This window comes from Dreissena polymorpha, chromosome 3, assembly GCF_020536995.1.
Source record: "Dreissena polymorpha isolate Duluth1 chromosome 3, UMN_Dpol_1.0, whole genome shotgun sequence".
NCBI lineage: Eukaryota > Metazoa > Mollusca > Bivalvia > Myida > Dreissenidae > Dreissena > Dreissena polymorpha.
This window is the reverse complement of record NC_068357.1, coordinates 52812267-52825004: the sequence shown is the minus strand read 5'-3', so window position 1 is coordinate 52825004 and position 12738 is coordinate 52812267. Positions and strand designations below refer to the sequence as shown.

Here is a 12738-nt window from a genome sequence, read left to right as displayed (position 1 = left end):
CTAACATCACCCCAACCTATAAACAAGAGCAGACAACTCTATCAAGCATTTTGCCATAATTATTGCCCCTTTTATACTTAGAATATGCATTTTATTGATAAATCTATGTTAAAGTTTGAGTACTACCCCAAATATTTCCTATATCCTTTGACATATTGCTTTTATATGTTGCATACTTGTTTACCAACATGACCCCAACCTATAAACAAGAGCAGACCACTGTATTAAGCATTTTGACATAATTATGGCCCCTTTTACACTTAGATAACTGAACATTTTGCTTAAATTGCCATAACTTCTTTTATTTATGATCACATTTTATTATTACTTTGACAAAACAACACTTACCTGAATACCACAATGGATTGCACCCAAACAATACCCCACGCCGCTACCAGAATCCCTCCCCCCCAACCTCACCCCCCCAAACAAATGTTGTTGTTTTTTTAAACATCATCTAATAAATTTCCACCCCACATTATACCCCCCTCTCACCCCCACCCCCATCCCTCCCCAACATTTTTTTTTAAAAACATCACCTAATAAATTACCACCCCACATTATACCCCCTCTCACCCCCCCACCCCCCATCCCCCCCATTTTTTTTTTTAAACATCATCTAAGAAATTACCACACCCCACATTATACCCCCCTCTCACCCCCACCCCCTACCCCCCCATCCCGCCCAAATTGTTTTTTTTATTAACATCATCTAATAAATTACACACCCCACATTATACCCCCCTTTTACCCCCCCTTACCCCCCCCCCCCCCCCCAATTTTTTTTTTTCCTTTTGTTATTTTTGAAAGATCGTCTAATAAATTATTGAATATGAACAATTTCCCCATGATGACTTATGTTATACTGTCACGCGATCGAATAGTCGAGCGCGCTGTCCTCTGACAGCTCTTGTTTCAAACATGGTTAAAAAACACAATTATTTATTTTTATTATTTTATTTTTGAAATACCGTCCAACCATCCCACTAAGAATCCCCCCCCCTGCCCCCCAAAAAATATTTATTTTTTTGCATTTTTGGAAGATAATGTAATAAATGACCACACCCCCACACTATACACCCCTCTCCACTCCAACCCTCCCTCCTTTGTGATTGAAATTGAGAATAGTCCCTACACCTTTAAAAAGAAAAATAGATGAGCGGTCTGCACCCGCAAGGCGGTGCTCTTGTTTTTAATGATATCTGGGTGGAGTTTGAAAATGGTTTAGGTCTGTTAAAAAATATGGCCGCCAGGGGGAGAGGCAGTTTTCCTTATATGGATTAAGTGAAACCTTGTAAACAATATAGGAGTCAAATTAATGGGCCAATCTTCATGAAATTTGGTCAGATTATAAAAAAACACGAAAATATCTGGCCAGAGTTTGACAATTGTTCCAGTCCTTTGAAAAACATGGCTGTCAGGGGTAGGGGCAGTTATCCTTATATGGCTAGAGTTAAACCTTGTGACCACTCTAATAATAAAATCTCAGCCAAGTTCAAATGAACATGAGCCGAAAAAATTAAATGCCTATGTTTCATTAAGCACTTTCATTATTTTGAACTCTTTTTTTTCTAAGAATTGTCTAGTTCCTTAGAGTATCAGGTGAGCGCCTTAGGGCCCATGGCCCTCGTTTGGTAATTCTGTATGCTTCTAACATCTGCTTTAATTAAATCTATATACACATGTACTCCCATTATTCACAGAGCCAAATTAAATATCTTTTTTATTGAATGTCTGAATCATCATTTAAAGAGTTGAAACCTGGATTGCAGACATATGGGATTAGCCAAAATCATCTATATTTTGTTTGTTGCCATTTGCATATATTACTTTCCTTTGCTTGCAAGAAGAATGGACCTTTGCCTTTGTGTACAGGCAAGACTCTCATTTCCACCTCATTTACGCTGCTCATGTATTGTAGGTGTAAAGCCCAATAGGCCCTAGCTGGTCACTTGGTCTAGGTAAGAATACACCGCACAAGTTTTCTTGTGATAGCCTGCCTGGTGCTGGGACATACTGTAGACCTTAGTGCTGGCTGTAATTGGTGGTGGTGCATTGTAACCTATAGTATGTGCATGTGTTTTCATCCTTTCCTCTTTCGTGTTTTTATATTTGCTTTGTGTTAAATTTTGATACTCATAGTATGAATATTGCACTTAAGAGTGTATGTCTGTGTTGTTTTTGCACAGTCTCTGGTTGTGGTTAAAAAATCATTTGATTGAAATAATCACTTGTAAGTGTAAATCCGAATTAGATTTGAGTTAAAATGGAAAGAAACTTGGCCCATCATGGCATTAAAGCTTGGCAGACTTTAAAGTATTAATTTCAAATAATGTTTCTCCAATTGATATGTATGTTACCATAAGAAAACAAAGAGAAACTATTTAAATTGTAACATTTTTTAATTTTAATGAATGTGTATACATTAACACACATTCTCGTGTCAGCATGATGAAAATATGGTAAAATATGGAAGGTTTTGAAGTAGTAAAAAGTTGCTGTAAACAAAGTTTACTTTTAAACAATGACTTGAGAATAATGTGTGGGTTTGCTATTAAATTGCACATATTTTATGCATTTTTATCTGTTGTTTGGTTATTGGGAAACAGGGATATTTGCAGTTTAACAATATATTATTAAAGATAATAGCTTCATTTTCTCAAATCACGCAAGACCTATAAAGAAGACTTTCTTCTGACCTTTTCCATTGACCTTAAAACTTTGACAATTGTCAGCAAACATTTCTTTATGTGATGTGATGTCGTCATATTTGTTGTATTTTTTTTTTCTTTCAATAATTAATATGGTTATCCTCTCCACAATATTATGTCGTTATATATTAGAATTACACATGTATAAGTATTATGATATTTATTATATTTGTTCATTTCCCAGTTGTGTGTGATATAAACAGTTTTTTTGATGTTGTGACTTTAAAACATGTTGCTTCGCATAATAAATTTACCAAAGTCTGCATTTAGTTAAAACAGCTTCATCCAACAGAAGTATGTTGTGTAAGAAAGTTGTTGCTTTTATTTTCACATTAATGTTTGATTAGTGTTACTATCAAGTAAGAAATAAGTAATATTTTCAAATAAAGTTGTCTGGGAAAATGTGCATTGGCTTCTCTATACAGCCAGTATAACAGTAAGATGTACTCCTGGAGTATTTGTATGTGTGTCTATGTTTTAGGAATGAATTTTTTAAATTATCAATTAACATATAAGTATAAATGAATTTTTGGAGTATTACTGCACAATATATAATAATAAAGTTAATTAGTACCTAATTAAAAAAAAGAGGATAATATAATAAGATTTATTTAAATGTTTATAATTATATCTTGTTCTGATTTTCAGCCAGATCTAGAGGCGGACCTGTAGTGTTCATGACGCCACCCCTTCCCTCTCGCAGTACCTCACGCCGTCTTACATCCCCAGCCAGCTCACCCAACCTCTCCTACCGCAGCTCCGCTTCTGCCCCTCCAACCATCACGGTTGACACTTCCGTCCCAGAAAAAAATCCTCAGCGTAACAGCAGCTCATCTGAGACACAAATCTTGCCTGGGAAAGACAGTCCAAACACGTCTCCCAGACTTCAGCAGAGAGTTCTTCAGTTACCCCCTATGAATGCATGGAACCCTAAAGGTGATAGCATGTTTACTAGTATCTTAGATTCACGGTCCCCACAAATCTATAGAAGAACAGCCAGCACCTCTAGTAGTAAAACGGACCCTTTTCAAGTTGAGGAGATATTAGAACCAATGTCCAGGGTATCCTGGCCTCAAAGGTCTGGGCAAAGTCTGTTCTCGAGTTCTCCACCATTAAATCGCCCCACTACGGAAAGTGAATCTTTAAATGCTTCCAAATCCCCAAATCTTTTACGTAAATGTACTAGTTTCGATATTGAGAGGTCAAAACCGTTTCCGCCTCGAGCACTTATTAGCAGTCCAACCACTCTACGCAAATTTTCTTCAAGTATTGATAGTTCTAGAGAGGAAATAAAGCATGCTGAGGACACACAGGCCCTAACGAAGTGGGACACTGAATGTTTGTCAAATGATTCTGGTAAAATAAGTAATAAAGAGGAGGAGGAGTCTTTCCATGATGAAAGATTTTACATCCCGAATTTTGAAAGTGGTGCAAGTGCTTCGGCTTGTAATGATGGTCAGGATTCTCGTCCTGGTTTGACTTTGAATGATTCGGTAGGGCCGTCATCACATTCAGAGTTTGAATTTGATTCAGAAAAGATTAATAGGTCTTTGGAAGATCCGAATATACCGGAAACCGATATTTTGGATGACATAATTGAAGAAGAAAACAATGGAATCAATGAGAATAAAGGTAAAGACCTTATTGATTCTGCACAGGGTATTAATAGGAAAGATAAAAGAAAAGGTATGATTATGGACAGTGAAGTGTTTAATTCTGCTCCTGATTTGGGAACGAAACCAAAGGCAAAGAAATCTATAACAGAAACTTTGACAAAGCATGTCACCAGGCTTAAACATGATTCTTCCAAGAAGAACAATGATGATTCTCCGAAAATAGCCAAATCAAAGAGTGGTAAAGGTAAAGAATCAATGGCACATGGCTCACCAAAAAGCAACGAAAAACATAAATTGAAAGCCACATCATCCGTGAAGTCAGCAATTTTGTCATCTGCAGCAAAACTGAAGGCAATAAGCAGAAAGAGTCCAGTCATGTTATTGAGCTACAAATCGCATTCTATCAGCATACCGGATCACTCCAGAAAACAAGATAGGCCAAAATCAACATCAGCCCTGAGCTCTTCACCAAGGCGTCCTGGTATTCACCAAACAGAATCGAGCCCAACTGTCCTTGTTACAACTCCGGAAGGTAAAATTGATGCACTGGAAACCACCACCAGAAAGAAAAGAACACAGTATGTATCCAAAGCTGTTGTTGATTCTGACACCAGTAAGCCCAGTTGCAAGGAAGCTGAAATGCCTATAGGAAAGAAGCCTGCTTCTGCTACAGGTACGTCTTCTGCTGCAAGTTGTAAATTGAACGAAGCCAAAACAGATAGCAAGGGAACAAAATATTCTGCTACAAAAGTGGTTCAAAATTTGAAAAACACTAAGGATTTTGGAAAAAGTGATAAAAGTACAGCCAAAGATTGTAATGTATCTTCTTCTAGTTCAGTGAGCAGAACAGATTTGTCAAAAGATACGAAGACCAAGAAAATAGACCCAGTTAAAAAATCGGCAGGGTTGAAAGTTGTGCCCAATGAAGTCAAGAAGGTAAATAGTGATTCACAGCCTCGATCATTAACACAGAAAAGGGATAGCATTAGCTCTGTGAACAGTGACAATGCTAAGAAATCCGATCACTTTCGAGATTGTTGTCAAAGCAAGCGTAAGAATACTGAGAAGAAATAGATTCTTTCTCTCTTAGGAAAAATGATGAGGCATATAGGGGTAAAGTCACTTGGACCTGGTTTTTAGCAGAGTTTTGTGGGGACCGCAATAATTCTTTCAACTCAAACATTATGCTTAATTTAGATTTTATACATTCTGCTGTATATTTTATTTTTCTTTGTATGAAGGCATTTAGTATTTATATAAGTAATATATTATGCATTTTAATGATATTACCATATGTTTTTTGTAAGGTGTTATAAGTAGCAAAATGTGCAATATAATAATTTTCTTTTTATTTTTTATTTTAAAGATATGCTTTAAACCATTGTATGTTTTTCTCTGCTGTAAATTGTAATAAATACTTTATGCACGCATTATACTGCACTAGGTAGAAAGTTGGTTCATTAAAGTCTGTTACTGTAGTATGATTGAAATGTTTTAGATTGTTGTTTTTGGTACCATCAAAACACAAATTGCTAATTTTAAAACATTACTTTGTGCAATCATGTCAATCTAATATTTTATTAATGAGGTTCATCGTGCTTTTTGACCATGAGTTTGTTACAGCTAAACATTAAGTTAAATCTATTTACAGCCTAATGGCTCAAAAACCAAAGAATCTCATTTTAAACATTAAGTTTTAATTAAACTTTTTATTTTTTCCCCGATTGGTGTAAGGTTTGTTCTTTTTGAATATGTATGAATTGTGTGACTTAACTTTATTAGTCATGAATTAATTTCTTTACAGTTACCATAAATTTATTATACTTATAACATTAACTACACATACCATACATGCATTATAAGTTAATATCATTTATAAATATGTAAGGCAGTAACAGATATTATAAAATTAACATATCAAATGTGCAAGTGGATTACATTTGTTCATTACTTGCACAACAATATTATAGTTGTGAGTGTTCAAAAAATTTATTCAGGTTGTAATTATAAATGTTTTTTCAATTTTACCCTGTTATACAATGTATGTGAATTACTGTTAATTTCTTCTCTGTATTTATGTTTGTATGAGCATTTATCGAACTATGTTATAACGGAACATCTGTGGCAGGTTGCAGGCATATTAAGTGATGCATCCAAAAGAACAATGTCCGCTCAAAAAGTTTAAATAAGATCATCATGGATCTTGGTGCTAATGTTTGTTGGCATAATATCCCAAAGTTTAAACAACAGCCATATGGCATGAAGCACTGAAGAATATTGGTGCTTGAACTAAAATAAAAAAAGGTCACATACACATTGTCAACTCTCTATCTTAAATCTTTTGAATTGGTTCATTTCAAACCAGGTCACAATCTATATGGGAATATTATTGCAAAAAAAATAGATAATCATTCAAAACAAGGTCACAATGTATATGGGAATATTATCTCAACAAAATTTGATAATTATTCTGATCAAAGGAAGCACTTTGGAATTATGGCCAAAGAGTTACCCCGAATTAGCCAAATTAATGTCTGCTCTCTAAAAGGTGGTGTCAGGTCAATAACTTTAGTTTGTATTAAACATCCTTGATGACACTTAAAGTGATAGTAAATATATGTATAGTAAGCTTGAATAGAGATCTAGCTCTCTGTTAAATTTGGGACTGGTCAGGTCAAGTCGACTTTTACTAAAATTAGAAACATACTCAATAATTTCAAATTAAAATGCTGTGTGGAGGTGACTTACATGAATACTTCCCTAATGATTGCATTTGGGGCCTGTCAGGTCAAGGTCACTGTTACTACAGCTAGAAATGCAGTTTGCACTTACTAACTTTAGTTAGGAACAAGATGTTACAAGGAAATTGTTTGTGTAGGTAGCTTACCTGCAAACCTAGCTTGGGATTGCATTTGGTTCAAGATATGTAACGGTCAAATGATTTTAATTTTATAAGCATAACATATTTAACATTGAAGATCTGACTTCATGGCATTTCCATGTTTTTGTTTTTTCTCCATTATTTTCTCTGCCCTTATTTGTACAACTAGATAATTTCTTCACTGGTCAATATTGGCCAGACCTTTGAATGGGTGTTATATGTGGCCTGTTTGTACTCTGGTTTCTACTTGCATCTACCTGTGTATGTTCAAATATGTAGATATATTATTGATTATGAAACAATGTATGAATGCTTTTTGCTATTGTGGTAATCAAATGCTTTTTAGCCAGATTTTTTTCGAAAAAATCTCGGCTTATAGATTGATGTTGTCGGGCGGGCGGGGGGGGCGGGCGGGCGGGCGGGGTGGCGGCGTGCTCGAAAATGTTAAAGTTCTTATTTCATGGTATAACTTTGGTATGCTTGGACCTAGAGTCTTCAAACTTGACATGAAGGTTGGCCAGGATTAACAGATGACCACTGGTCATTTCAAGGTCATTCATTTGAAGGTCAAGGTCACTGTGACCTTCAATATAAAAAATGTTAAAGTTGTTATAACTTTGGTATGCTTGGACCTAGAGTCTTGAAACTTGACATGAAGGTTGGCCATAACTAGTTAGTAACCACTGGTCATTTCAAGGTCATTCATTTGAAGGTCAAGGTCACTGTGACCTTGAATGTAAAAATGTTAAAGTTCTTATTTCATGGTATAACTTTGGTATGCTTGGACCTAGAGTCTTCAAACTTGACATGAAGGTTGGCCAGGATTAACAGATGACCACTGGTCATTTCAAGGTCATTCATTTGAAGGTGAAGGTCACTGTGACCTTCAATATAAAAATGTTAAAGTTGTTATAACTTTGGTATGCTTGGACCTAGAGTCTTGAAACTTGACATGAAGGTTGGCCAGAACTAGTAAGTAACCACTGGACATTTCAAGGTCATTCATTTGAAGGTCAAGGTCACTGTGACCTTGAATGTAAAAATGTTAAAGTTGTTATAACTTTGGTATGCTTGGACCTAGAGTCTTGAAACTTGACATGAAGGTTGGCCAGAACTAGTAAGTAACCACTGGACATTTCAAGGTCATTCATTTGAAGGTCAAGGTCACTGTGACCTTGAATGTAAAAATGTTAAAGTTCTTATTTCATGTTATAACTTTGGTATGCTTGTACCTAGAGTCTTCAAACTTGAAATAAAGATTGGCCAGTACTAGAAGATGACCACTGGTCATTTCAATGTCATTCATTTGAAGGTCAAGGTCACTGTGACCTTAAATGTTAAAATGTTAAAATTGTTATAACTTTGGTATGCTTGGACATAGAGTCTTCAAACTTGACATGAAGGTTTGCAAGCACACTTAGATGACCACTGGTCATTTCAAGGTCATTCATTCTAAGGTCAAGGTCACTGTGACCTTGAATGTAAAAATGTTAAAGTTCTTATAACTTTGGTAGGTAAAAATGTTAAAGTTCTTATTCCATGTTATAACTTTGGTATGCTTGTACCTAGAGTCTTCAAACTTGACATAAAGGTTGGCCAGTACTAGAAGATCATGCCTTGAAAAGTACTTACATTTCATTTTGACCTTTGAACAATATTTCAGTAATTTAAGTATTGCATTGACAAAAACACGAAAGGTACTTTCCTGTCATTTAAATCAAAAATCCGGCTTCAATGCGGTCATCTCCGACCGCGGAACTCTTGTTGCTATTGTGGTAATCCTGTCGGGTGTCATGTGTAGAGCATCATCAACTTTTAGCTCGTGCATTCTCTTGATGAGCTCCACATTTCTCATCTAATCTTAATTAAACTTGGTCAGAAGGTTCAGGTTGACAAGAGCTAGCCCAAGTTTGTGTCATTTCTCATCTCATCTTAATTAAACTTGGTCAGAAAGTTCATGTTGACGAGAGCTAGCCCAAGTTCATGTCATTTCTCATCTAATCTTAATTAAACTTGGTCAGAAAGTTGATGTTGACAAGAGCAAGGCCAAGTTCGTGTCATTAAAGTGAATGGCCTATTGTTTGCATACTCTGCCCGAAATTGTGTGTTGTGCAACTTCAACTTTTAGCTTGTTGATAATTTAGACCATGTCCACATTTTCATCCAATCATAATAAAACTTGGTAAGAATGTAAATCTTGACAATCATATCTGGGTCAGTTGGGACCAAAACTAGGTCAACATGTCAAATGTTTGAAAAGAAACAACAACTTAAAGCATGTTACACTGTAGGAACTACATAACTAGAAATGGATTCACCTTGTCAACTCTTGGTACCACTCAAAGGGCACATTAATGACTCAATCTTGATGAAACTTGGTCATTTATTTTGAAAATTAAGTAAATTTCAATCTGGGTCTTATTCGTCTAAAAGCTAAGTCACCAGGTCAAAGCACAGAAAAACTTTGTTACTACTCTAGACGCCTTATAAATCACTCTGTCTTGATTCAACTTTGTTAGAATATTTATCTTGATAATATTTAAGCATAGTTTGATACTGGATCACTTGCATCCAAAAACTGGAACACCAGGTTAGATCTTAGAAAAAAACTTGTTTCAACTCTAGATACAACATGTATAATTCAACCATGTCTGGGTCACTTAGGGTCAAAAACAAGGTCAAAAGGTCAAGTCCTAAAAATTGATGCACCTTATTCTCAGGTGAGCGCTTCAGGGCCATTATGGTCCTCTTGTTAATGTATTATTTTACCAGTTATCATAACTATAAGGGATATTTATGAAATACATTTATATATATATTGTGTGTATAGGTTTATGCAGTATAGCATGGTAACGTTTGTGCTTTTACCTTAAACTGTACCTGAAAAGTTATTAGCTTCTTTTGAAACAGTTCTTTTATAATCTTACAACATAATCATTAATTTGTACAAATTTGATACTTTTCAAAAGTATAAATACAGCTTTATGTAAGGTTTGTTAATTTGTATCATGTAAAATACATATACAATGCATAACTAGTTTCATAACTTGCATATCTGAATCTTTTACATCAAGTCTATATATATTTTTTCATTTACAAGTGTCCATTACTTACATTATAATGCCAGTTTTTTTTGTATAGCTACCATTTATATTTATTATTGTTTGGAACAAAATTTACTTGTTCATCTGTGCAAATAATCTCGCATTTGTAAACATAACATCTTAATTAATGCAAGTTAACTAAATCTACTCACAAAATGATTGATATGAAACCATATACAATAATTGAACTATTTGAACAACAATTAGTGATATTTTACCTGTAATTGGAGCATGATTATGTTTGGCCTCACTCATGTGACAGAGGTAGTAAGGATAAGACATAAGCTTGTCTTACATTGTAGATCTTCCATTAAATATTTTCATAATTATTGAATATTTCAAATGTTTATTTGACGAAAGCACAGATGATTGAATTATCATAAGAAGAGTTAGTTGAGCATTTTTTAGTTCTCTAGTAATTTACCTGCAATAGTGAGGTGTGCCTCATTACTTTAATCTGTAAAAAATCAGCACCCATAATATGTTACCATGGTATAATGTTTATCAAATTGATCAGAGGTCACCACACCTGAATGGCAAGTGAAGTAACCTTTTGATTCACTTTATATTTAAAAGCATTCAAGTTCATATCATGACACTGAATCTTTCTTTATTAAATTAATATTATTTTACATGCTCTTGTTTAAATAGTTTGTGGTGCATACTTTTCATGACTGTGTATGTTTATAGATCCGTAGCCTAGTCATATGTATTATCATTTAATTTCCTAGTTTTTTGGTATTTTATGTAATATAATGTAACTTTATTGTTGAAATCATACTTTTTTGTCATAAGGCCATGGCAAAGTGATTAGTTGTTCCATAGTTTTGCAAGTGCATTAAAAATGAAAATATATCTATTTTTTTTATATAATAACAGGCGAGCCAAAGATGCAGAAAAATAAAAATTAGTGTGTACATATTCAGGGCCGTACCCAGGATTTTTTGACTGGGGGGGGCCCAACCAGGAAGGGTTTGGGAGGGGCTCCCCTCCCTATATATATATACTTTTTTTAATTTGGCACTTTGCAAGGTGAATTTTAATGCTTATAAAAATGGTGTTTTGTGATATGAATTGATGGAATATTACAAGTAAATCAGCACATTTCGGAGTCTTAAGCTTTAAACATTGGTGTGAATTCACAACAATATTAAAAGCTTTAGATTTCCGAAACTTACAGGTTTAAACTGACGATTATCCACATCAACTCTCGTATTGCTTCCACCATTTTTTTTCAAAAATCAATAACGTCACAGGTTTTTTTCTCTGATTTTTTGGGAAAGACCTTGCCTTGTTTTAAGGAAAAAAAAAGCGCGAAACGCCGAATTTTTGGGGGAAATAATGAAAGTCTTAAATAATCAATTTAACATATTTTACTGTTTTCAAACAAATTCAAGGCAACAGATAATTTAATTATACAATATTTTTCTACACTGGATCAGGTTAACTTATATAATGAGATCGATTTGTTGTTTCAATTTTCTTTTTTTTACCAATGAGCCATTAATAGGTTGACATTACTCAATTCTCGGTACTCAATTATCAATGCGGGGAATCACGTGGTCAGATTTGATAAAAAATGGCCGCCGATGCCTCGATTCAATGGGAAATTGAGTCTTCAAACAGGTACATCTACCTTATTACTTACTTGTTTTTAATCGGATAACGCCTATCATAGGGCCAGCCGGAACCGTTTTCCGCTGGTTGGTCTGAGTGTGGATGTAACTCATGGAATATTTCGCGATTTCCCGACGGAAAACTTTTAAAGACTCAATTTCTCCATCGAATCGAGGCATCGGCGGCCATTTTTTTATCAAATCTGACCACCTGATTCCCCGCATTGAATTATTTTAAATACTGAATTCTGCCAAATTTTTATCTGTTGCTCGGCAAATTTATGAATCTGTTTTTCTTTTCAACAGACATGTTAACTATCTCATCGTAGTCTTTTTCAGTGATTTCCTTGCAAAAATGATAAATACTAAGTTTAAATACCTTTGTCAGTGTTTTGTTCCGGTTCAAATTCAGGGCCCTATCTCAATGTAAAAAGTATATATTGGGACCTAAAAATTCCCAAATAAAAGGTTTCCAAAAAAAAAAGTTAATTTTTATAGAGGAAAAATACGTCTAGGGGAAAGTGCCTTCTCAAAGAAGGAAAAAAAACCTGCGTCAGCAATTATCAGACCATATTCTACAACCTCCTGTAGCAGTTGCTTCCATTTGCTGCACTAATCAAAATACATGTTACATCAACCATCGATAGATGAAGCATTCATGATCACGATGGGGGACTGATCGGGGATGTGTGTACAAGGCGATAAGAAAACATTGCCTAGGGGCTTATCTCGATTAGCGAGCGCTAATCCCCTTGTTTATCAGGGACAATAAAACATAGCTGCTCTTTTGTTTTGATGGAAAAGTGTACT

At 34.9% G+C, this 12738-nt stretch overlaps 1 protein-coding gene across 6 annotated transcripts in view; it reads left to right on the top strand.

Moving 5' to 3' along the window:
* The window catches only part of LOC127874159 (rho GTPase-activating protein 45-like), a 63735-nt gene extending 56189 nt beyond the window's left edge, over positions 1 to 7546 (top strand). Inside the window, exons 29-30 of one of the 6 annotated variants that reach the window (XR_008046670.1) lie at positions 1922 to 1961; positions 3360 to 3457. Coding sequence is in view for 3 of the 6 variants with exons in the window: in XM_052418348.1 (XP_052274308.1) it covers positions 3360 to 5401 (2042 nt within the window). In the remaining 3 variants the exon portion in view is untranslated. Of the gene's footprint in view, positions 1 to 1921; positions 3319 to 3359 lie in introns of those variants that run through there. The other 5 variants (XM_052418351.1, XM_052418348.1, XM_052418352.1 and 2 more) reach the window with 5 other exon arrangements.
* Positions 7547 to 12738: the final 5192 nt, after the last annotated feature.